We start from the raw sequence: 25,263 nt of genomic DNA, 5'->3' as shown, positions 1-25,263 counted from the left end.
CCTTACACTGCCAGCTGTTCGCCTTCCAGTTTCGTTTCCATGCAAGGGTATATCCAGGTGTCTAATGTTGCTGCTTAGTTGAACTGTCTATTTGGACGGAGTCTCTGATAAGTTTTAAATGCAGAGCATTTCAGTAACTCTCGATGTCACCCGCGTTGTCCCGTCCTAGTCCGCACCGTCGTTGTCCGCACCCCTCCCCCTACACTATATAAAAGAAAATACTATCCGGCGCCAGGTTTCGATCCCTCGACCCTGCGGGCAGAACACAATGTACATGGTGCTCTACCCACTGCGCCACAAAGCCGACACAGAACGGGACACTACGAACGCGCCTTATATCGTTGACTCATTCAAATTACTGCTGACGAGCGCTCTCTCGTCAGCAGTTGCCACAAGTGCAACAACATTAACGTAACGCAAACTGCTTAACGTCATGCGCCTAGGGTTACCACCTTTCCCCGAAAAAAAAAAAAAACGGGCCTTCCGGGGGGGGGGGGGGGGGGGGATATGTGTTGAAAAAAGACGCCATGTTTTTTAACATGCAGTGCCATTTATTGTAGTGTTTTCTTAGAGAGAAATCAACATAATGTTTGTACTGAAAGTGATTGAGAGCTTGGTTAATCACTCTGCATGTGCTTCAGTGAAAAGTAACCGCAATTGCTGACCGCGGCGGTAGAATTTCGTTATTTTGTTCTTCCCTTAGGTCCCCCTCCATCTGAGGCAGCGCGCTCGCCCGCGTATTTTCTCTGCTCGCGTGTCTTTGCGCAGCTTGTCGACACGTATTTATCGTCTTAGTTGTTGAATTGACGCTTATAAAATGCCAAAATGGACATAATCACGGCACAAAAGCCAAAAAACCGGCTGATGACGGCCGGTTTTAGATATGGACCGGCAACCGGCCCGCTGTTTAAAAAACCGGTCGGGCCGGTCCAAAACCGGGAAGGTTGCAACCCTACATGCGCCCCTGGAAATGCTCTGCATTTGATCGTGCCCCTCGCGAGGGGGTTGTTTCACTGCGTCTTCCTACTGGCCAGTACACTCGTCGCCATCTGTCGGATGTTGTGCGAACCCTTTGCGGCTGATGGCGCGCGATTTGAAACGACATTTTTTGTTTTTTTTGTACTGTTTCATTTGAAAAATGTTAGGTGGCGCTGCAACAGAGGAGGCTCGTTGTGCTGATATTTTTCAGCGCACAACTGCTACTCGGCCAAAGATCGCAGGGCACGATTCTAGGTCATCGTACCTCATTTTTGCAAGCAAGGCTACAATTGCGAGTAAGAAGATGATAATAAAGCTCAGCTTTATGTTTTGAGAGATAACTGACCGTGAACGACAACAAGCATCAGCCACGGCGTTCCGTTTTCAACTTCATGCATGTTTTTTTCCGCATCAAGTGTTTGTCCCAAATATTGTGCTCGCTGTAAATGCAAAGTCAGCCATTGACAAGATGTTTTTACGTTATGTGGGGGCAAATTGGTGCCTCTGATAACGTCAAACCGCCAGATTTTTATTCCAGGGAACCACCCGAAATTGCACATTTTGAATTAGGTTGGGCTTCACCGCATGACACGAGCACCGTGTGTGCTAACATTTTTTTTTTATATCTGAAAAACTGTTCCGCACAAGTCGACATTTTTTTTAGGGCGTGTTTTTGAAATGTTTCCCTACAAAATGTATATTGTAATTTTTTTCTACTACCGGTGGTTTGATATACACAACTCCTTTTTTATCATTTTTTTCGACAACTTCACAAAAATTTTGATTTTGATATTTTTTTTTCACAACTATGATATATGAAAATCTTTAAAAAACTGGTGTTATTGGAAAGGCCGTTAAATATTCTGCATTTTGTGCTCCTGCAATTAGTGCCTAACCAATTTTGTAGCAGAAAAAAAAATGTTTTCTTGGACCCCTAAAAATTGGTCAATTTTCTGCGGTAGCGAAAGAGTTAAAAAGTAAAAAGAGGAAATAAAATGTAAAAGGAATGAGACGGCAGAGACCCTCCCATTTGCGAACAGAGAAACTCCCGACCAATGCCATCCTTCAGTGGAGCATGCATGTCAGCTTCACACCACTGCCTACAATGCCACCACCACCACAGCTATCGACAGCAGAGTCAGCGAGTCAACCCTCTGTGTTTGCCTCGCATGGAGAGCTTGTCTAGCAAGCCAGGCACTTAGCAAAAGCCTATCCCACTTCTGTTAGATCATACTTCTGACAAGACGAACAAACTTGCGTGGTCCCTTCGAGTTCACCGTAATGAGAATCTGCTGCATATTTAAAACACATTAGTCACTAAGCTTGTGAGAGTGGAGTGTTACGAGGGAATGATAAGGTTTTCTTGCATTGCCATATGGAAAAAAAATAGAATTATGGGATAGCAAGAAGGGCTGCTTTTTTTTTTCTTGCTGCGCCTAACTTTTTACTGTTGATTTACAATAGCAACTGCCTGAGCGGCTCAGGTTTTCTCGACAGGGACCAAACAACTGAAAAATGTCCAGTGTGAAAATGAAAGAATATCACCTCAAACACCATATGCCGAAATGGTTTTGCTGACATCTTGAACATTTATATATGCATTCTTTTATCCCCAAATATGTCATGTAAGCTGCATAGCCACCAGAGTAAACGCTTTGAAAACCATGGCACTGAACCCCAACAAAACGTGCTTGTCCGCACATGAACACGAAGACATGCTATTTTGGAACATGATCTCAACTAATACACTGACCAGTAGTCAGCTCTCAATAATCTGAAATCCCCTTAATTGGAATTTTCGGTTCAAGCGAAGCGATGTGCAGGTCCTGAAAATTTTACATGCAATTAATTCAAGGGAACAAATTGCTTAACAATTTAAAACTAAACTAAAGGAAATTATATCGGTTAAGTGGAAGGTGTTTCGAATAAAAACCTTGAGGCTACCGTCATTCCTAGATAAAATTCAAAATTCTCCAGTGCAAAAGCAGCGCCATGTTCTACCGTGTTCTGTACTGATGTCGACGCCATCACTACTCAGGAGTGGATAAGTGGCAGACATGTCAAGTCTCAACCTAGTGCTCTGTTTTGAGGCCCTCAACCTTCTTTGTTGTGCACAGTGCCATGTGAGCAGTTTGTGTGTGGTGGACGCTTCAGGCTTCGATTCTAGTGATAATAGCGATAAGTCTCAAGTGTCATGGCAACCCGTGTCGTACGCTCGGCCTGGCGACAAAAGTCGAGATACTGAACGGGATCAAAAAGGGAGCCATGCTACGGACTAATAACACTGCTGTTCTCGCACTTTCTGTTTAATTGGAAATTCAGCTAATTCCAAGTGTTTTGCCGTCCCAATGGAGACTCCGTATTAACGGGAGTCGACTGTAGCACACTTGCGACGTTTTAGCATGCAACGCTTTACTCTTGAGCCTGTCCCCATAACACTCACAAATTTCACAGTGGTACTGAGCCGTGCCAGCCTGCGTTCCTCTCGTAAATTACGCGGTAAGTGCCATCACCGATGGCTGTGTTAAATAAATATGCCACACAACGCAATCTTTCTGTGAAAAACATACCTGCTAAAGCAGTGTGTTCAGAAAAACATTGAACACCTGTAGGTGTAGGTGTAGCTAGTGCTGTCTGTGCCTCAATGCAAATACACCAGAAATTAAAAGATTTTTGGTTGGAAAACATTTGAAATGAAAAGAAGAAAAACCATAAGAATCAGTAAAAAAAGTTGTACTTGAATTTGAACCACTAAGATGTTTTTAGGTCACACTACGTGCCTACAGTTGTATTAACAAGTTTAGGCGCTGAGTATCGCCAGCTTTCAATTGCTTGTGCTTTCAGTGCCAAAAATTTGATGTAGTTCAATTGCAAGCTCTTTACAAGTTCCAGACTATACAGAATGCCAACTTCCCTATAAACTAGCAAACATACGGTTGAGAGCTCTCAGTTGTCGGCCCTCTTGAACCACTGCTCGTCTACTTCAGCACATTTTGTAAAAGACAAGGTTGCTTCAGAGAAAGAGTGTGGGGGAATGCAGACGCGATAAAGAAACCGCAAAAGAATACGGTGCCCACCTTCGACTGGTCTCTGTTTTAACAACACCCAACTGAACATAAAAGTCGGGTGGACAAGCCAGGTGGCTTCACGAGGCATGTGCAGCTCAAACCTACGTGCACGGAGTAAGATAAGCTGGAAGTTGTGGCTGCGTTTCTGGCATTCGCGTCTCCCGTTTCCGCTTTCTAGTGTGGCAGCCTTTAGCAGGCTACGCGGCCACCAGGTGAAGCCCCCGGGGTCACGGGGAGTGTCCTTCTCACCTGCGCGGCCTGAGCAGGTAGTATTTGTGGGGGATGTGTCGGCCCGGTCGCTCGACTGGGATGGCAGCCAGGGGCAGCTCCACCAGACCCAGGAAGTCGTCTCGAGTCTGTGGCATCGTACGCACGCCAGACACTGTCACAGCGGCACTCGGAGGGGGAGAGCGCACCCCTCGCCACAAAGACTGTGGAGGATCCAAAACGCACTCGCTGCACCACCGTCCAAGCACTGCTCTTGAAAAGGGGGCGGGGGGGCTAGCGGGACCCCCCAAACCCCCCCTGTACCCACGAGACACGCAAGCATCACATCACCACCACAGAGCGAGCAGTCACAACACCAACTGGGTGTCCAGCTTACCAGCCTGTTCTCATCAAAGACTTCCATGACTATCTTGTGCTCCTGAGGGTCAACCTAGAAGAAGAGCAGGACTGAAGCTCAAAGTGCTTGCTACCACATTGTGCTCGTAGCAGTTGCAGAGCAAAAACCATGCACAGGCATTGGAAAACACCAGAGAATTACCTTGATCACAAACTCCTCGTCCCATTTGGGGTGCAGCGTCTACGAATGCACACAAAGAAGGCAGTGTCAATGCTGAGACTGATGATGCCTGCTCAAGCCTTACAAACCACAGCCACACACAACTGGCACTAATGAAATATACTCAATAGGCACTATGGCACGTTCTCGCACCTAGCATGTTTTCAATGCAATTGCTAGCTCCCCTCCTCCAGTGCAGCCTCTGGTGTAAAAATGTAGGTAACTATGCATTACTTGTGAGTGACACTGAGGTGAATTTGTCAAGCTCCTGTTTTTGCTTGCACTTCGTAGACTGGCTCAAATAAACAACCTTTCATCATTAATCCGGTCGATAAGGCAGTATTTATTTTATAAAGCCCGAAAGAAGAAAAACTACCATGCGCAAATTTGATTTGAATTGATTTTGTTACAGAATAAAGGAAATGCAGCAAGAGTCGAAACATGGCCTAGACTCCAGACTACAATTTGCGCTAGTAATCCCGCAATGTTTACAAATCACTTCAGTGTCCCTTTAAAAATTGGCAGCATGTTTGCAGGCTATCTCCCTTGAACAATTGAACACTTCAAGCATTTAAGCAGAGCATTCATGTCTTTTTGTGTCCTGAGCACACCTGCTAGTGTGTCTGTGCTTGGCACTTGGCAACAGATATGACTGACAACCTGTTTCTCTCTTTTGCCTTTTGCAAGTGAGTCAAGGGTACTTCACATGCAGGCCTTCTGGGAAGAATCATGCCACTAATGCACAGGGGACAAACAGGCATGCATTACATTCCAACGATGACTTACTTTCTTCTTGGTTTTTGTATAAAGCGAATCCAAGACAGTGTATCCATCGCCATTTGCTTTGACAAGGTCAATCCGTACATAAGGGTCACTGAAAAAGTGCAAGCGAGAACCATCACGAAGCGTAATATACACACCCTGGAAATAGCCAGGCATTTTTAGCAGCCTGAGACTGCCTCTTACAACTAATGCTGACCCAGCAGCTGTCGCGCCAAGTGCTTTTTTTTTTCTTTTGCCTCTCTCCTCCAGTTGCTACTTTATCAGGGGTTGAGAAGTGCCTCCAAATGCAGTTTCTGACCTACAATGCTGGCAGAAATAACAAAAAGAAATGGTGCAGTCCACTTTTATCTCCCATTTCTGTTTGTTTTGCCTGCTGGAGTGCATGGTTTAGCATTCTGGTTTTCAGGAGGAATGGCTGGCTTAAAGCAAGTGATTACAGCGACAATTTTCTTTTTTCTTCTTGGCAAGACTTGCGTTATCTCATGGACACTGCAGAAAGAAACGTGCACTATTTTTGCCACTATACATACCCTACTCAAAGGACGATAACCTTGCTGTCGCGCTGTACACGTGTGGCAGTCATTTTCTCTTTAGTGCAATAGTGTTTATATTAGCAGGCCCCAGGGGCTCTGCGGTTACTATGCAAGCTCATTTACCACTTTAACGTTTCGTATAAACAGCAGAAGTGAGATGACAGAGTCCTCCCTTACTCGCACAGAGGGGAGGGAGGAGCTAATGAGAACAACCTTCCCTGAGCCTGAATCACCAAGCACGTCATTTAAACATGGGTCAAGTAAGATATCACTTCAGCCAGGGACCTGAGTTCGTTACAGCAGCTGTGCCGTTAGGACACAAGCTGCGGGGAGCTGGTGAGTCAAACGCAAAACAGCACAAAAATAGAGAAACCAGGGAAACACGGAAAAGCCCTGCTTGTGCGTTCTCGCTTGTGTTCCATATCCTTACACTGTTTTCGTTTAGCTGCGCAGGAAGTTTTCTTTTTGCTCCATGGCAGCAAAAAAAATTTCTGCATGAACAATTTTCATTCAAAGGGACAACACTATTGCGCATTCCTCTTCAATGCAGGCCAGCAAAGAAATGCACATTTTAGGTATCTTTAGGTACAGAGCAACAGATCACTGTATTTAATCTGCAAATATGTGGTAGACCTAAATTCGGGCTGTTGAAAATGTACTGTGAAAATTCCCTCCAGATCTAAAGAAATACAGCATTTGAAGTATTTTTTAAATTTCAATTTATTAAAATACATTTATTTTTGTCAAACAAGATTGCTTTCAAATTAAAAATTTATGCAATTTAAAGAACAAAAACAAAACAAAACAACACGAGCACGTTTTGTGAACAAATTATGATGGAGCACCGGCAAAAATGGTGAACATTAAGTAGATGCTACATATTAAGTATTCCCCATTAATTTGCTTAAGGACACAAAATCTGGTACTAAAAAAGGGGTGCACCAATCTTAAGTATCTTTGCTTTGGTGTTGTACACCTAGAAGTTTCAGGAGAGGTTGATACCACAATTGTTTTGTGAACGAGGTGGTTATGGTTGCCATGCCCTCTACAAGCGCACAGCCTCCAAGTTCCAACAAGCTATGTTGTTTTATCATACTCGAGGCACGAGGTTAATAATAAACACAAGTACTGCATAGAAACCTGGTACGAGACCATCAGGCACTTAAAAACAGAAGGCTATCTTGAACCCAACTAACATTTTTTGGACCCTTGCAGTGGCTCTTGGCCATTACTGCCCCGGAGACCCCTTTTGAGGTTCCTCAAGTGATGGGGGACACCGTGATGGAGAATAAGTTGATCGGTGTCATAATGCCAAACAATTTGCACTTGCAGCTTATGTCGGCCACAGACTGCGGCGCGTAATATGTCGGCGCGTAATAATGTTAAACAATTTGCACTTGAATCCAAGAGACTTTTTAACACATATATGCTGCTTTTCTGTGTGTGTGTGTGTTTTTTTTTTTCGTTCTCATAGCTAGCGTGTTGTGCAAAAAGCAGATGTTAAAATATGTGCTACGTGGAGAAACTAAATGTACATGTAATGCGGCAAAGCCACCTTTTTGCTTTGCAAGCAAGTGCTGGCGAACTTGAGAAAAGAATGGCGGGGGGGAAAAAGTTTTGAGGGAGGCTTTGCGGACCCCTCAAATGCTCTCGCTTTTAAGAACCACTGCCCAGCACATGCTAGCTGCAAACATGATGTGACAATGTAGAAGCATGCGATACAATGTTTACAAGAATTCTACAATGTTACAAAAAATTATTTTACGTAATGCTCGCAAGAGGTCAACTAGAATCACATGACGCCTTCTGGCAAAGCCCACAACCTTCTACAAAACGAATGCCTGAATTTCTTCCTGGTCTTGCACTTTCTCATTCTCTTTATTTGTAAGATTGTTGGATACAAAGGCTGATACCCTGCATATTCGTAACACTAAACAGCGCTGACTTTTTGAGCTTCGCATGAGATCTTCAAAGCAGGCAGTGCTTCCCCCAGAGAGGCAACAGCAAAGCAGGCCTTGAGCCTGTTCATGCGATTTCAAACCTTATATTATAGTAAAGGCAAGCATCAGACATCTACTGAATGCAAAGAAGCAACAGTGAGAGCGAAGATGGGCAAAGCAGATGACAAATGCGACAGTAGTTTGGCCAATGTCACGTGAGCGCATTTTGCAGCCCTTCCTGAGGTCGCACTCCTCGCCAACCACTAGTAAATCTTTTGCAGGCCAATAAACCTGACCGCACGCACGCACGCACGCACACACACACACATACCTAAAGAAATATACTAATAAAAGTGACACGTGCCGCTTTGCACGTGAGAGCTGTTGATCGCCCAAGGTGCTCATTTAATTTGCAGCTCACACCTGGCTGAGCACGAGCAAGAACTGCCCTGCCACTGCTGATCTGCCAGGAGAATGGCTACACCAAGGTTAGAAAGAAGACATGCGACGTGGCCCCCTGAGGTGTCTTTGACCCGACTCACAACATCAGCCTGGCAGCCAACTCGCAATGACCCCTTTTTACGCAGGGGAAAATTCCCAGGAGGAGACCCTCGGAGGGAAAAAGAGAGAAGGCGGGGGAAGCAGCAATGGCTGCCGCTGGTCTACACAAGACCCCAGCAAAAAGAGAGAGGGGGTGGCTCCGCCCCTGGGACCCGCCAATGGCCGCACACCCTTTAGCATTGCCAGGTTTGTCTAGATACAAATGAATGTCAAAAAGTCTTGAAGGCGATGCCTCCCAATGGTCATACGATGTGACTGAACTATCCCAACACTAACCAATTACGAACATGCCTTACAATTAGACACAAAAGATACTCCAGCAAACAAACATTTAACCTTGCAAATAAAATTTTTGTTCACATATTCTTGAACTACCACCCTGAACACACGAGCAAGCAGCACAAATTGGTACGTGTGGCATTAAAGGGACACTGAAGAGAAATTTTCAGTCCCACCTGCCCCTGGTCACGCACAGGTTGTACAGGCTGCGCATGCTCGATATCCACTAAATTGGCCATGCCAGTGTGTCGTCGAATGTAGCAGCAGACGTCAGCAAATCGGCAGCGAAGATAGTGCAAGGAGTACAGCACTTTTGAATGCACTTCACTAGTTAAAAATGCATGTGAATTGGCCGGGAAAACATCCCCAACGCATCCTAGGTAATTTGGCATGTTCACAACAAACTTCAGGGCCCCTTTGAGATGTCACTAAACACTCCCACAGTGCCATCCATGAAACTCGTTTATCTCATGTAAAAAACTGGCACAACAGAGGTACATACAACATTAAACCAACTCAAAATATTCACCTGTAAGATTAAGCTGCAACAAAGTTACTCAATGAACAAGTTCACAAGCTGCAAAATTTACCGTCAACTGCAATCAGAATGAATAGTTAGCTCAAAAAATAAAGAATTTCAGACATCTGCCAATCTCAGCCTGCCACTGCCAATTTAATAGCAGCCTTTCCCACATTTCACAATATTCCACAATGATAAACAAAGAACCATTCGAATGACTACTTTAACAACTATGCTCACGTAAAAATGATTGACAGGCATAGCCTAAAATTACTCACCACCAAAATTTAAGCGCAACTCTGGCATGCGCAGTGTTTTTGACAATAAAAAGACAAGTTATTTTTCTTGCCCACGCCTGCTATTGGTATGCAAATTCCAGTACGATTCCTGGAGTAAACGACCCGGAGCTACACGTGAGGCTTCCTAACTTTGTATTATGCCCCTCTTTTCACGCCTGTGGGCCCTTCTGTTTTCTTTTGTGCCTCAGCCATAATAAATGCAGTCAACACAGCCTGGCTTCAAGATACATGCCTTCAGATATGGTACTTTTTCCTGTCCTGTGAGCTATAATTAAACGTTGTTCCAATAAAACTAGCAAGAAACACCCAACGAGAAGGCAGGAAAGCTGCCGACACAATAAGGTTAATGCATTTAGCCTTATTCAGCCATTCTGTACATATACACGATAGTCATTTGGCCGCTGAATACCAAGCTAGTTCCAAAGGGATAGCTTTGGTTTCGAATGTCCCTACTTGACAATACCAATATTCCTGCTGAAACAGAACTTCCAGCCTTTTACAACATTATCATGGTTGCAGGGCTCAGCTGTAAACGCATTCAACACGCTTCAGGTCCTCACATGTTAAAAAGTAGTTGCACCCATATCGTGATCAATTAAATATGGACTACAGGAATGTACGCTCAAAGAACAGAAAGAATGGCTTTAAACAAGAATTAGAATCTCTAGTAGAGTTCCCCTGTTCACAACAACAAACTTGACGGTCCTACGAAAACCGAAGTTCATATTGAATTGAATTTGAATTCTTTATTATTTCCAACGGTGTTAAAATACATTCAAGTTAGTGTACAGAAAAAGGTCTCATAGTCAACAGACTGCAACAGGACCCTCGATTAATTATTACAAAATAAAGAATACACTGATAGGATACATTGGATCGTACTTTTGAGGGCATAATGCACACTGCACGACAGTCATTCCAAGTTACAAAACTTGTGCTGTATCTGACCAAGCATAGCACAACCGCACGGACCATATTAACTTTGTACCAAATACCGGCAAGCAAGTAAGTGGGCTCATTCTAAACGACCTCCACTCTAGTTTCTTTTCAGGCCCGGCTCAGTGTCAACTGAACGTATAACGCTTGCGAGTGATTAGGAAGAGATGCTCCTTGCCTGGCGCCAAATATGTCTTTCTTTGCCAAGCTGTGGCCGGCCACAATCCGTAGTCGAAGCAGCTTTGTGGGGCCACCCTGACTTGTTCCCTCCTGTAAACACAAGACCAGGATGATGGCAACGCGCCCGTGCAAACACTGGCAAACAGCGGTAACACTTTAAAGTACCCGCCAATCGCAGATGAATGACAAGCACGCGGCAGTTTGCGTGAAAACCCGAAGGCAGGGCGCTACTCAGTGGTCTTTGGTCTCCCCTCCTCCCACTCAACCCCCGCTATTTTTCTTTCTTTTTCAGGAAAATAGATAGCGCGCGAGCAAAGTGGCCTTGCCTCGATCCCGTGTGCGCGCTAGCTCATAAAATGTCGCCTTCAGATTATCCTCCGGATGTTGTCGACTCGACTGCGTAAGCCTTCCGAGTCGCACCAGTGAATTATAGGGCCGCGCAATACGTTCCACTACGCGTGTACGCTGTTGACGGCGCCGTGGTCAAACAACAACAAGCGAGTAGAGTCGTCATGTTTACAAGCCACGATCCGACAAACTGCCACAAAAGTCGCGTTTTTCGCTCGAAATCGTTCAAAGCCGCTGAGCTCCGTCCGTCCAGACAGAACAATCGCAATAAAACAAAGAGCTTGCAGCAGGGGAGTCAACGCCCGTCATCGGTGTCGTGATCAGCTGAGTGGGGACGCGGGTATTGAACTGCATATACATACAGCGCAACACCTTACAGTCAACGCGGGCAATAATGGCGCATTTCGACTCGCACGTCTCGAGGCACAACTGTTTCGGCAGGTTTCACGCTAACGTGTGGCATGTTTGGAGGCTTTTTGAAGGTTGTTGACAAGCGAATCTTGACGCTGATACGACGAACGCGTTAGCAACGTCCTTGCTAAACTGCGCCCCACCCTAGTCACCACGTCCATTATTTTAGGATTTCCCTCAATGCATGAAATGCTGCCCTTGAGTTCGTTCAAAATTAAAGCCTATAGGTAACGACATCGCGAGCTGTCCGTGAATTCCTCACCTCGGCCGAAGAGTTCTCCGCAGGCGTACTGCCGTCCGCCATGCCATACGAACAGACGCGTTCCGTGCTGCAGTTCGGCCCTTTTTTCCTTCAGCCCTCGACAGCCTGCTGACAAGGAGATCTTCTTTCACGTGCTGGCCACTCTAAATGAAACAGACGAAACTCCACACTTGGCTAGGACTGCGGTCATTTCAGCCCACCGAGGTTTCCGCGTACACGGCACTGACGGAGGACGAACACCATGACGTATCCCGAGATGCGTACACAACCAACACACCGGACACGCCTCTTCTGCGGCCTTTCCGTCCGTGCTTTTACACCTTGGCACATGAATCGGACCCCCGAATAGTTCTGAACATAATTTTTTTTCATAAAGATTCGGCGCTCCGTAGATAGATAGCCCTAGCAATTGCCACACGTAATTCCTTGGCTCATCCGCACGAAGCGAGAACCGAAACTCTCAGGACACGAATGTCGACTGCGCGTTGAGAATAAAGCGCACGATAAATTATCAAGCCCCACAGATAAATATTGTTTCAAAACTACAACAAGTTATTTTGATTACTTCGTTTTATAAACGCCGCTGAATTTATACATTGAGGTCAAGCAAGGTTCGTGCCCGCTGCGTTCGACATCACGGCCGATCGTCAATGCATCAGCGCAGTCATGGCTGCTGGAACGCTGAGCCCGTTTGTTTACTGGGCACAAAATGACTCGAAACTCTTCCTGCGTGTTGACTTGCGGAACGTTAAGGTGAGTAGCGACGGCGCGCATTGCTAAAAACAGCAATACTCTGAGAGTTGGAATAGTAATTTTGGGAGATAACCTCGCCGATCTTGCTGAAACCTAGGAAATCGCCGTAGCGGCCGGCATTTTTCTCTAGCGCGGCATGCTGTACAAGTGACGCCGTTCGATCGTCTTCTCATGCAATCGTTTTTATTTGCGGCGCAACGTTGAACTTTGCTCTTGATGCTTCCAGGTTCCTGACATCGAGGCTACCAACCACAAGCTGTCCTTCTGCGCTTACGGTGTGGGTGCGAGGGGCGAAGAAAAATACACTTTCGCTCTTGATTTTTACGCCCCTGTAGACCCGGACGTACGTTTTGAACTCCCATTCACCTTTTTGTATTCAGAGATTTTAGTTTAAGAACTCTTTCGGAAGGTTCCAGAACACTAGTGCCGCGCGCCATAGTGGCTTGCTCTCCGATCGTTTCCTCGACGAGACGGTGGTTTTAGTTTCAGTGAGCCGATGGTGATAAGGCTTTTATATGCAAACAGCCAAATCACAACAATCGATCTGATGGTTGTTAAATAGTTTCACAGGCTGATTACATATGGTATCAATTCGACTAAATGCTCGTCTGATGAAGCGCTTTATTTGAGCGATACGAAGGGCGCCCTTGCCGGCTGCAGACACTGCTACTCGCCGCCTTTGTGAGCAGTCGTAGGTCGACCGCGTTCCACCAAAGGTGGAATGCTGCATGTTTGAATTTATTCGCCAGAAATCTTTTTCACTTGCATGTACCACAAGGGCTATAGTTTCCACTCGTGAAGGAACCGCCTGTACCGCTTTGAGGAGACGTGCCATACCCATATCGGCAGCCTGTTAAAAGCAGAATTTTTTGACTCCTTGTTTTCTCACCAAGCCAGAAGGTCGTTGGCTTTTGCAACCAATAGGTCGTGGTGCTGCAACGGAGCTGCTTTACAAGTGCTACACTGTGTGTGCTGATGGGAGCAAAAACGGGTCAGATTGGGGTGTTACGAGTGTGGAGCAGAAGCCCGGCCGATCTGTATGATTGTTCGTGCTAGAAAAGCCAGTATTCCGATCACAAAATACATACAGATGTAGAGAACAGGCCATATGCATTTAGCTATGCTCAAACTTTTGGATAGCATACAAATACTGTAATCGGATAATATGCTTCATATAGCGGTAACTGCAAAACACTGCATTCAGAATAGGAATGTGTGATGCAAATTGCTCGTGAAAATTGACAATTTGGAACCAAAACTGGAAAAAAGCTGGCCATTGCTGGTGACCGGGCATGACATAAAGGAAATGCAAGGGAGGGAGCTGGTATATGCAGACAATCACTGCAGCATCAGGATGCACGTTGTAGGGGACGCACTTCGCAATATGGTTTAACTCGAGTTATGTGTAGTGCCCCGAAAAATGCGAGATTACATTGCAATAGAATGCATGCAGCAAAGAGTTGCGTATTTGCATCTGTTAGAGATTCACAAAGCTGTTTGCTTGCAAAGGTGTATGGGATTGGTTGGTGTCTTTTCTTTTATTTTGCATTTGGCAGGAAACTAGCCACACGCAGGTGCATGAACTGCTCTCACTATGTCTGCACATGTAAGCAGCCTTTGTGGATTTAGACCCAGTTACTTTTGCCTCTGTGCATGTTGAGGATCATATTGTAAAATCTGATTTAAACCGTATAGCAGTGCACAAAGCTGAGATCATGGGATAAAATGTGAATAAATTAACCCATCAACCACTGTTTGCTGACAGCATTGAACACCTAAAGCATGTTCACTATATGCTTGCTTTTGAGGCAACATTTTCTGTGTGTGACAACCAATGCCAACTCTCTGCGAAAGTAAATGCTTTACTCCAATATTGTGCTTGCTTTTGATAGACCTCTTTTATTTTTTTTTTTTAATGTGAGAACTGACTTGAACTTTCTACGGAAGTGAATGCTTCACTGTGCCAGTGAAAAAAAATAATCTTTAGTCATTGAGAAGAGGAGCAGTTTCGTTGGTATTTGCAGTTTCTGAAGATGACGGTCTGTCTTTGTGCAGGTACATTTATCACCACTAGCCAAGCTGAGCTTTGTTCATTTGGTAAAAGATCAAAAAGTTGCACAGATGTCTATAGCCATGTGTACAATAAATTGATGTTGTCAAACTTTGGGTAAAGTTCGGGAGGGATAAGCATCCGGGCAGCACGTCACTGGATTGGGGTAGCAGGTGGTATACCGTCGCAGAGAAACTGGATGTCACCGACGGGCGAAGGGACGTGTGCTATCTGTGATTTGGTCTGTGTTGCGTATGTTTCTTGTACTGTGCACAATTGCCTAGCAGTTGGTTGCCTAGTTTTTTTTTTTCTTTTCTTTTTTTGCTTTTTTTCTCCCCCAGGGCTGTGAGTACAGGGTAAACGACAGACAAGTGGACATCCAGATTCCCAAGGAGAAAGCCGATGCCTGGCCCCAGCTGCTGTCGGCAGACTCCCTAAAGCCTGCATGGCTGAAGGTTGACTTTGACAAGCTGCAGACGGAGGATGACGACGATGATGATTTGTCCGAAGATGATAACCACCTCCGCAACTTCTATGCAAGTCACATTTTTTTACCGTCATGGCCGTGTCACACTGTTTATGTTGGGAATTTACCGCCAGAACTAATTGGGAGGCACTGAGTAAGGTTTAGCAAAATTGTTAGTGGGGTATCTTGCACCTTTGAAGGCACCTACAGTTCTCACATCCATGATCATTCTCTGCAGCCCAGGCCAACCAGACATATTTCAGAACCAGTGGTCTATTTCAGAATGCATTTTTCATTTGATTTTTGAAGCCTCTAATGTTATTTGGCACTTTGGAAATAGCACTTGTGTTAACGATATTGTTTATCATTCCTCTTTTTTTATATATAAATGTTGGTTCTAGTTATCCTTCCAATTCATAAACATGGTCATGTTTCTCATTCTTGCTTTTCTTAGCTTATGTTTCGCCATGTCGATCCTGTATATTAATTGCACTCTCTCTCTCTTTGATAAATCTACGTGCCGCTGTGGCTCCGGTTGTAAACCGGCCTGCAGTGATATAAAACAAAAATAGTAAATGAGTGTCCGCTTCACGCCTACCCAATGACCTGCCACCAAATCGTGGCTTCAGTTAACTTCCTAACGATTCCAGCCCTGACTCGTGCTGTAAACATCTGCGTTGACGCCCCTCTGGATTCTGCAGCCACTTGTAAGGCGGTTGTCATGAAGCCTCACTGTTGCCCGTATGTCCTCTCAAATGGCGGGCGGCTTCGTCTCCTTGCGGGTGCAGGAGTCGCAGCGGCAGCACTCCCCGACCTCGCGCACCAGCTCTCCCCCGTCGTGGAACCGGAAGCGGAGAGGCAAGCAGCGGAGAACGGAAGAGCTGCGCAAGGTCTACCTGTTCCTGTACAACCTGTTCCAGTTTGTCGGCTTCCTCTACATCTCTCTCGTCATGCTGATCCGCTACAGTCGCGATGGCGAATGTGAGTCTTGATGGAGCGAAAATGCGCACGTGTTGAGGTATCGGCACGCGTTAAAGATCCCCATGTGGTCAAAAGTAATCCGGAGCCCTTCACTACCCGTGCACAGGTGTATTGTCAGAATGTTAAACCCATAATCAGTTAATCATTCAGCAAATGTGAGTTGTGTTCTTGTGCATCTGTTGGGGAGTGCCATCATTTTCTTTAGTAAGCAAATAGTACTACTGTAATTTTTCCACCACCCAAATGGTACTGAATTGTAGAAACGTACTACGTGTAGCTTGGCTGATACATGCCAGTGCAGCTGTTGCACATTACTTCTTGGCTCTTTCTGCTTTAGGGTGCAACATAAGCATGGGCAGTGTGCTTGGCCAGCACCCACGAGGGCACTTTTGCTTAGCTGTAGCCACCATGAGAGTGGAGCTGGAAAAAACTGGCTTTGTTTGAGCTGTGGTTTCAACATTTTCACCTTCATTCCTGTCTCATTAAATTTAAATTATAACAGGTCTCAGGTGGGTCTGTTAGGGTTAGTGTGCCAAAGTTTTAGTTTCACAAAGTTGCTGTCACCTGAAATATGTTATTTTGATGTCTTGTGAGCCACTGCTTTGTGTTGCCATTCACAGAAAAGTGAATTACGAGTTTCAGATGCCATTGAATTGTTGGATTGTTCCAAATCTGAGTGCTGTCTGATTTCTTTTTTTTTTTCCAATAGAATGTTTTTTGCCGGTAATACTGTTGCTGTGAAGGCTGGGTAGCAACAGTGGAGTTTATTTTATTACTAAATTAAGAAAAGGTTGTGTGCGGATCTTTGTAGGGAGACGGAAGCTGGTGACTGCGGTAGCAGTATGCTGTATGTAGTCGAAATTAAAAACGGAGCGAAAGACCCTTGCCACCTGTTCTTGGTTTGGGCCCGCCCTTTTTGTTTATACTGTTAGCCCTAGTCAGGCTGTTTCTTGCTCAAAACAACAAGAGAAATGGTGCAAACAAAGCTTCTTAGCCCTGTGCAGAGGACATTGTCGTATGATTATGTATAAGCAAAAACGAAGCTACAGAGTATTTAGGCACAAATACAGTTTTGAACAGAGTGGCCAAGCAAGATCAACAGATGCAGACAGGCAGCAAGTGTCCAGCAACAATGTGCACAGAAACTGCTTGGCACAGCGTGTAGGTGAGGCAAGGAAAATCAGTGTGGCTGCGAGAAGCCGCCATGAGGCAGCCAGCATTGGGCGCCTGGCGCAGTGGGGGCAGCTGTGCTCTCTGTGCTGCCTGTTGTTGCAGACTCCATGGAGGGCACGTGGGAGGCTGTGGGCAAGGCCATGCGTCTAGTCATTTGCCTGCAGGGCCTGGAAGTGCTGCACCCGCTGCTGGGCTACACCAGGGGCAGCTTCCTGCACCCGCTGGTGCTGGTGAGTGGCCTCCCACCCCACCTGGTGAGGGGCCCCTCGAGCCAGCCAGTCAGTGCCTTGCCCCTTGTGCAGGTGGGCGGTCGCATGTTCATGGTGTTTGCCATGATCAATGCTGAGCCAAGGATGCAGACCAAGCCCGCTGTCTTCTACCTCTTTGTCGTCTACACCCTGGTGGAGTTGTGCAGGCATGTGCTCTTCTCCTTTGGCCTTTGCAAAGGGGGAGCTAAAAATAGCCGACTTTTTTCTTCTTTTTTTTTAGTCATCAGAGCAGCATTCTAAGAAATAGTGCACATTCAAAATCCTTCAACGAATTTTCATTTAGAGAACATTTTTGTGTACAGGAACATGTGCGCCATGTTCAAGCAGTAAAAGTTTAAAAACGTCACTGAGATTTTGAGCAAAATCAATAAGCCCAGTAAAGGCATGCTGGGTGTTGTGTAACCACAGCAGATTGTTTGTCACCAAGATGGATTAAGCATGCTCATCATTGTTGGGGACCTGCCACGATGGCTCGGTGGCTAAGGCGTTGCGCTACTGAGCACAAGGTCGCGGGTTCGATTCCCAGCCGTGGCGGCCACTTTTCTGATGGAGGCGAAAAGCAAAAACGCCCGTGTGTACGAGATTTCAGTGCACGTTAAAGATCCCCAGGTGGTCAAAATGAATCCGGAGCCCTCCACTACGGCGCGCCTCATCGCCTGCGTTGCGTCAGCGCGTTAAACCCCACAATCAATAAATCAATCGATCATTAATGTTGGGATTTCTCAAGAAGCCTGCTTGGGTGTGGCCTCTTGTGAGTGCACTGTCTCCTGCTTACATCAATTGCTTGCTCTGCTGGCGCCTTCAGTATCGCTAGTTCTTTAGCAGTAGTCCAGCCAAGAGCACCTTTTCTGACCACAGGGGCAGAGCTGTCGGCTATACGTATGCTAATAGGAAAGTTAGGAGCTTTTGTTTTAGCACTGGAACCCCCTTGCACTGCATCCTCCACCATTTTCTTGCTTCCCCAATCTTTGTGTCGTGCTCATACTCCTAGAAACTTCCATATCAGCTAGATTTTGAGGCATCATTGGAGGAAGGAACCATGGACAGTACAGCTGCGGACGTTGCTGGCTCCGTCAGGGTATTGAACTTGTGGTGCACGAGTTTTTTCCTTTCTGGTCTTGTTCCAGCACCAATATGGACCGCAGTGCTTATTGCGTGCAGTGTTTGGGAGGCATTGGGAGCGTAGGAAGCACGCATGAGCGCTGCGAGCAGGCCGACGCGCATGGGTGCACCACGGTGTGTGGCGAAAACCACTGGCGTGCAGCAGCACATGATACCAGCTGTGCTTTGGCTGCTTCTACTGCCACAGCCTTACGGCAGTCACTGGCAGACATCATCACCATTTCTGTGCTCTGGGGGAAAGTGAGAAAAAAAGAGAGGTAGCACTGCCTGTCTCTCTAAAGATATCCGCTAGCCATCTTACTGCTACAATATTCCAAAATGTTTACAGTGAAAGCAGAAAGGATTTTACAAACTGGTGCGCAAATGAAACAAAAACATCATGTTTAGTGCTTTTTTAATGAAGCAGCCTTTTGATTCCTACTTCCCAGTTAATGTCGCCTTTCCCTGGATTGCTGTGGCAAGCATCTTTCTTGTGTCGTGTTTGTGGGAGCATATGCAAGACAAAATTTTATTTTTGTAGGAAGGATACATGTGCTTCGACGCTCTGCCTACCCCATTATTAAATTTTACTCTTAGTTGTGTCGGCCTTCTTTTCTTGTGCGCACTTTTTTGTTAATAAGTCTCCAGAAGCAAGCTCAGGATGAATGCGCTATGAAATTAAAATAATATATACTGTAAACGACTTCCTTCTTTGCAAGCTGAATATTTTGCGAGTTCAACCCCAAATGAAGTTTCTTAATATTTTGTCACTAAATTCTTGCAAGAACAAGAAGCTCCTTTTGTTGCTGTCTTGTTGTTCCTGCACTTGAGATGTTTTCTTATAGGCTGTGAGTACCTGTATGACTTTTTAATGTTCCTGCATGTGCACGAGAATTGGCAGGGAGCCGTTATCGAGGAAGCCGAATGAGCTCCTGTGTCCGATGCATCCACATGTGGCTCGTGAAACGTAGAGACACAAAGTGAAGTTGCAACCTGATGGTGAGAATTAACGTTCATTCTACAATTGGCCATTTTCTACATACAGTGCTTTTTCACTCCCAGCATGGCACTCTCCCAAATGTCATGCGATAAACATGAATAGCTTTGAAAGCCCATCATTTACTGATTCTATGGAGAGCAAATAGCTGACCAGTTTTGTTCTTAAGGCATTGATATTGTGCCCGAATTTCACATTTGTAAAAAAGGGTACCTAATTTTCACAAAGGTGGACATTAGGTCCTTGCAAAAATTCAGTCGTTTACAGTATATGAATAATTTAATTAACTTTACATGACTAGGTATGACAGCAACACGAGCACTGTTTTGCGGTTAATGCATAGGGCCAAATGGTCACTACAGTACTTGCAAGTAATTATTTAGCTAACACTTCCTCTGCTAGTAAAAATGATTACCTACTTTTTATAACTACTTATTAACGGCACATGCTCATATTGTGAAACTGGAAGGCAGTGATGAAGTCTGCCCAGTTTTTCAAAATCTAAAATGTGGCTGGTGTTCATAGAGATAGTACCCATCCCCGAAGTTTTCCCTCAGGCCCGTGAGCATTGCGACCTGTATCAGGCACCTCGGGAGGCCAAGCGGTTGGGATGTCCATTGCATTGGCACGCTGCTACCTCAACGGTGGCAGGGTCAGTGCTTGGCCAGTTGCACGGTGCAGGCCCTGAGCGGTGCCCCTGGCGCTGTGTGCAGGTACCCGTACTACATGCTGCGCACGTACGACAAGAGCATTGCACTCATCACCTGGCTCCGGTACACCGTGTGGATCCCCCTGTTCCCGCTGGGGTTCCTGTGCGAAGGTGCTGTGCCCCCCGGGGGGCAGGGGTGCTGGGGACCTGCGGGAGGCCAAAGCAGGCGGTTGATGCACTGTTGTTTGTTGGCACTTACTCTTGCCTTTCGTCATCACTTGTAATGCATATCGTAATTGCTAGGCTGCTAACAGCTGCACTTGCACTGCACACATACCTTAAAACTTGGCTAGGAAACAAAGAAACAAAAAAGGAAAACTTGTCTCGGCACGTATATTCAGTGTACACAATTTCTTGTTACACACGACCTCAGTTAACCTTTGATTTCTTTGAACTTTAGTGCACCCAGAATCCTGAATTACCCTGTCCAATAGAGACAAGAAACACATTTCTAAATTTGGGGGATGGGGATAAAAGTGCAGCACTGTGGCAGTGCATTCCTGCAGGTTGAAACTTAGTTTTACCATCAAGAAAACCCATTGGGTGCAGGCATTGGGTTGGGTGCACTGTGCAGTGCCATGGCATTCCTCTTGCAGAGCAGTGTGCCGCTGCCTTGTTGCAGGGGTGATCATTCTCCGGAACATTCCTTACTTTGAGGAGACTGCCCGCTTCAGCGTGGCCCTGCCCAACTTCCTCAACTTCTCCTTCTACCTGCCAACATTCCTGCGGCTGTACCTGCTTCTGGGCATTTTCCCAAGTAAGACGGCTGCTGGACTCTTGAGCCCTGACCCCAAGAGTCCTGACGGGACAGGCTCGCCTCGGTCCCGTCTGCATTCTTCTCCTGTGTGCGCTAGGAAACATGCCTCAGTTATCCCAGTGCCAGCTGACCCAACCCTAACTTTCTGCTCTAGTTGAACCCTAACCAAATCCTTGACCTTGTCTAGAAAGAGTCAGTGCCATTTAATTAACCTCTGCAAAAGTGGTGGAAATGCAATTAAGCACAATTCTGTCGTTGCCCACTTTCTGTGTTTTTTTGTAATCTAAGTAGAAGGATTTATTATGACAACATGAATGTGATCAGTGGTTGAATAGCCTTTCCTAAACCCAGCCTATTCTCTTGGTTGTTGCAGGTCTAGGCTGTTGCATATGTTGTTCATTATTGCTTTTGCATACAATTTGTATACCGCAGAGAGTAGGCCCATGGGTCTGTAATTTTTTTTAAGCTCTTCACATCATTCTTCTTGTGTGTCAGTATTGTGTTGGTGTCTTTCAAGGCTAGAGGTACCTGTAATGCTCTGAGGCATTCTGGGAGCAATTTTGCGATCTTTTGCAGTACCAAAACGCTAAGTTATTGCTTTCGGTACTTTCTCCTGACCTAAAAGTGCTAGCATACAATTCTGCATTAAATCTTTCGACTACTTTCATTGTCTCATCCATCTTGTGTGTGGTGTTACTTAGCTCTTTCGTCTCTGAGTGCAGACATTCTATCTTTGCCAGTAGCATGCTTCTTAGTTGCCTTTGAGCTTCCTCTTTTTTCTAAAGTTTCCTCAATCTTAGCATGTTGTAGGTACGAATGTCACTAACCTAAATCTGTTAATTTTGACACCTCCTCGGATTGGGTTTGCTCCTCGGTTCTTGGCACTGTCATATCCTTGCCTGCATTTCGCAATAAGTTTTGTTTTCATTGCGCTCACTGATTGCACTGAGTGCTGGTTGAGTCCTATTTTTTTTTCACTAGTTTTGTCCATTCCCTATACAGATCTAGCTTTATTCCACTCCTCACCGTCATGTGATCACAGCTCTCGACTTGCCTTGCACTTCTGATATCCTGAAAAATACCTGGACTAGTATTTAGAACAAAGTCGATTTCATTTTTAGTTTCACAAGTGGGACTTTTCCATGTCCATTTCCTATTCTCCCATTTGCAGGAAGGTCTGTGCATTGCCAGAGTCCTTCAATGCCTTTCTGTTCATGAAACTTTGCCATCACGCTATGGGAGAGCTTTGTACGCTGCCGCGGCGCGGCGCTGGTGTTGATCGGAGGGCAACCGGGGGTGTGGTCAGAGCGCGTTTGGCAGGGAACTGATCACGGAGGAAGATAAAACAGATGCTCGCCGCCTTATCAGCAGTGCGCTTTCGCTTTACGTGTCGTGGGCCGCTCAAATGGACTTGTCATTTTGTGAGTGGCGAAAAATTTTGGTTCGAACGGGCATGCTGCTACTGCGTTCCTGCCTGCCGGTCTGGCTACAGAGCAGCGGCGGCCACCCGATGCCCTCCGATCTGCGGTTGCGCCACTTGCGGTAGCCTTTGTTCCCGTACGAAACTTGACTGGGAGTTTCATGACCAGAGAAGCTTTGAAGGACTCTCGCATTGCCTTCAGGTTATTTCTGTGTAATTTCAAAGAGTGAATCTGGGTTTTCTGAGTACTTATTCCAGATTTTTCAACTGCACAATTGTCTTTTTAGTTCTTTCCTACTTTTCCATTCGAGTCTCCCATTACTGTTGTGTACTGAGTCTACCCATTATTCCTTGCCGATTCTTCTACCTTGTAGAAACTGTCAACAGCCTCACCTCTGACCTTGGTGCATAGGCCTGCACAAACATTAACTTCTAAGTTCTATTTCGATTGATTCACATTGGCTGCGAGCCTATCGGTGATGCTGTAAAGTTCTTCCACATTCCCTGCTGTCTCTTTATAGAACAAGAAACCTACCTCATGCTCCCTCTTTTCTTGAGGTCCTGGGTAGAATAGGCTCCCTGTTCAATTCCTTCGCCTGTCCTTTCAGCCTCGCCTAATCTTGTGACATCCCATTTAACACCTGGGAGCTCTACCAGCAGTACAGCTAGGCTACCCTTGCTCGACCGAGTCCTGGTGTTAAGCATTGCCAGGTTCACGATCCAGTGGTGGCCCATCCAGACCCAGAGGTTCTTAGCACCCTCTGCTGTATCGCTGACCTGGCTGCCACGTTGCTCAGGTGCCATGAGCTCAGTTTTTAATTCATAGGAAAGCTACAGCTGAATACTGCAGCAAGGCGGCCAGGTTCTGTTCTGTGTCTCATGAAGCCTTCCTGGTATGGCTGCACCCATCTAGTCGGCACTCAAGGCTATCTGGGTTGATGTGTTCCACCAACCAAGGTAGCCCTCCAAATCTACTAGTAAGAAATTGACCCTTAGTGTTCCTCTCGGAGCCTTCTTTTTAGGCACTGCTTGGTAATTATTATGCAAAACCATTGCTTCTGGGGGTGGAGTGACCACAGCGAAAAGTGAAGATGCGAAATGCCAGATTAAGAAGCCTGTTGTAAACCTAACTGGATCACCATATTTAACCAGCGTTCTAAATCATTTCGCAGTGCTTCATGCCCAGCCACAGTTTTGCTGCTGTGGAGTGGTTCTTGCAAAAGTGCATGTTGATGTCAGAGTGAACTCGTTTTGCATGGAGCGCGGCCACATGCTCTGTGGAGGGGTCAGTGCAGGATTCGAAGGGGTTCACACCGGCTGCTTTTTAATTAAATGGCTTTCAATCCCTGGGGGTGTGGTGTCGTGCCCAGTGACTTCTTTCCCCGCTTGGCTTGCAGCTCTGGCGTTCATGATGACCCACATGTACCGGCAACGCAAGCAGATCCTGGGTCCCAAGGACAAGGAAGACTGACGACGCCTTCCTCACTGCCTCTGTTCACTCCATCACTTCTCTTGTTTTTTTGTTTTTCATGGCAGCTAGCTATTAAAGTGCACACAGCGAACAACCCCAGCTTACTCTGTGTCTCATGCTTCCAGCTAGCACGGCCTGCACGGCATTTCCCCCCCCCCCCTTCCCCCTCCCTCATTTTTTCTTTCAGTGGCAGACAGGTTGTCTGATTTCCAAAGGGCTCTCTCGTTTGCCCCAAAATGCCGCTTCCAGTCAGCAATTCCAAGTTGTGCCACCGCAGTCACACCTCTGTCAAAAACACCGCATCCTCTTTGGGGGAGCGTTGCGTTTTGACAAAAAAAAGCCCACAACAGAGTGCCTTCAGTCGACCCTGTTGTGTGCCAACTTGGAAGGCTGGCAAATGGGGGAGAGCAAGTCAAACAATTGAACTCCAATATTTTTTATTTCATCCCTAAGCAGCAGAACCACCAGATCTATGCATGGCAGCGGCCTGTATATTTGCCATTTCTGGTTCGAAACTGCGATGAATTACTCTTTTGCCTCCTGGACTCCATAATGACATAAACCTTGAGAACAAAGCTGCAGAAAGGTCATTTTTATAAGTAACAAGGTTCTGGCTCATGGTGGTGGTGATCCCCGCTTCGAAACCCACGGGTTAGTTAGGTGCCCAGTACTGAACCTAGGCGTGTGCTGTTTTTTGCAGCGAATATATAGACTCCGCACATGCAGACACTTCTTTTGTCGTGGTGCACTATGCACTTTTCTTGTATGAGCACTTTGCGCTTACGCTGATTGTTGTTGCAGGCAACAACGGCGTAGTGACACCCGGACGAGTAGATTCTTTACATCGAAAGTGAAGGCAATAACGGCAACCTGCCCAGAATTAAGCAAACAAATATCAGTTGGTGATAAAAAATCGGGCGTCCTTCTGGCGCGGCGAAACGTAGCCTCACAGGCAACCTCCGTGAAGACAGGTGGCACGTCGCCTTAGCGGGTTGAGAACGGAATTTATGGGCAAACCTGACAGCTCTCGGACGCTTTGAATGTTATCCTTAAAGCACTGTTAAACTTCGCGCTGCTGACATGTCGAATAAATGGCACTTACCGATTCTTGATGCCGCTGGGACGTCTGATATCCACGCACGGCACGGAACAACAGCGTGTGACTGCGGCGTCGTCTGCTCGCAACGCAGTCCCCAAGAAATGCCCGCCAGATGGCGCACCGGTCGTTAAAAAA

General features: G+C 46.1%; 2 protein-coding genes across 7 annotated transcripts in view; one reads left to right on the top strand and one right to left on the bottom strand.

Moving 5' to 3' along the window:
* Nucleotides 1-12,353, bottom strand: part of Nedd4 (E3 ubiquitin-protein ligase Nedd4) — a 42,174-nt gene extending 29,821 nt beyond the window's left edge. For 4 of the 6 annotated variants that reach the window (XM_077700777.1, XM_077700778.1, XM_077700780.1 and 1 more), the window contains exons 1-6: nucleotides 11,883-12,353; nucleotides 10,860-10,951; nucleotides 5,617-5,704; nucleotides 4,813-4,851; nucleotides 4,651-4,704; nucleotides 4,296-4,477 (exon numbers count right to left, since the gene is read on the bottom strand). In XM_077700777.1, the coding sequence (XP_077556903.1) occupies nucleotides 4,296-4,477; nucleotides 4,651-4,704; nucleotides 4,813-4,851; nucleotides 5,617-5,704; nucleotides 10,860-10,951; nucleotides 11,883-11,924 (497 nt within the window). In that variant the 5' untranslated portion in view covers nucleotides 11,925-12,353. The remainder of the gene's footprint in view (nucleotides 1-4,295; nucleotides 4,478-4,650; nucleotides 4,705-4,812; nucleotides 4,852-5,616; nucleotides 5,705-10,859; nucleotides 10,952-11,882) is intronic. The other 2 variants (XM_077700781.1, XM_077700782.1) reach the window with 1 other exon arrangement.
* A 127-nt stretch (nucleotides 12,354-12,480) lies between these two features.
* Nucleotides 12,481-24,128, top strand: Hacd2 (3-hydroxyacyl-CoA dehydratase 2). Its single transcript, XM_077700788.1, has 9 exons — nucleotides 12,481-12,635; nucleotides 12,862-12,978; nucleotides 15,027-15,221; nucleotides 15,940-16,132; nucleotides 17,408-17,535; nucleotides 17,608-17,720; nucleotides 20,386-20,492; nucleotides 21,004-21,138; nucleotides 23,956-24,128. The coding sequence occupies exons 1-9, from the start codon at nucleotides 12,549-12,551 to the stop codon at nucleotides 24,027-24,029; spliced, it is 1,149 nt and encodes a 382-aa protein (XP_077556914.1). The 5' UTR covers nucleotides 12,481-12,548; the 3' UTR covers nucleotides 24,030-24,128.
* The last annotated feature ends 1,135 nt before the right edge of the window (nucleotides 24,129-25,263 follow it).

Source organism: Haemaphysalis longicornis, unplaced genomic scaffold (assembly GCF_048455015.1).
Source record: "Haemaphysalis longicornis isolate Haplotype H1 unplaced genomic scaffold, Haemaphysalis longicornis Haplotype H1 scaffold_2, whole genome shotgun sequence".
In the NCBI taxonomy this organism is placed as follows: Eukaryota; Metazoa; Arthropoda; class Arachnida; order Ixodida; family Ixodidae; genus Haemaphysalis; species Haemaphysalis longicornis.
This window is presented reverse-complemented; position numbering and strand designations above follow the sequence as displayed.

Excerpts from the sequence above, each read along its gene's own strand:
- Hacd2 (XM_077700788.1), top strand. The coding sequence starts at position 12,549 with ATGGCTGCTGGAACGCTGAGCCCGTTTGTTTACTGGGCACAAAATGAC. Across the intron at positions 12,979-15,026 it reads ACGCCCCTGTAGACCCGGAC|GGCTGTGAGTACAGGGTAAA; the intron begins GTACGTTTTGAA and ends TTTCTCCCCCAG. Across the intron at positions 17,536-17,607 it reads TCCTGCACCCGCTGGTGCTG|GTGGGCGGTCGCATGTTCAT; the intron begins GTGAGTGGCCTC and ends CCCCTTGTGCAG.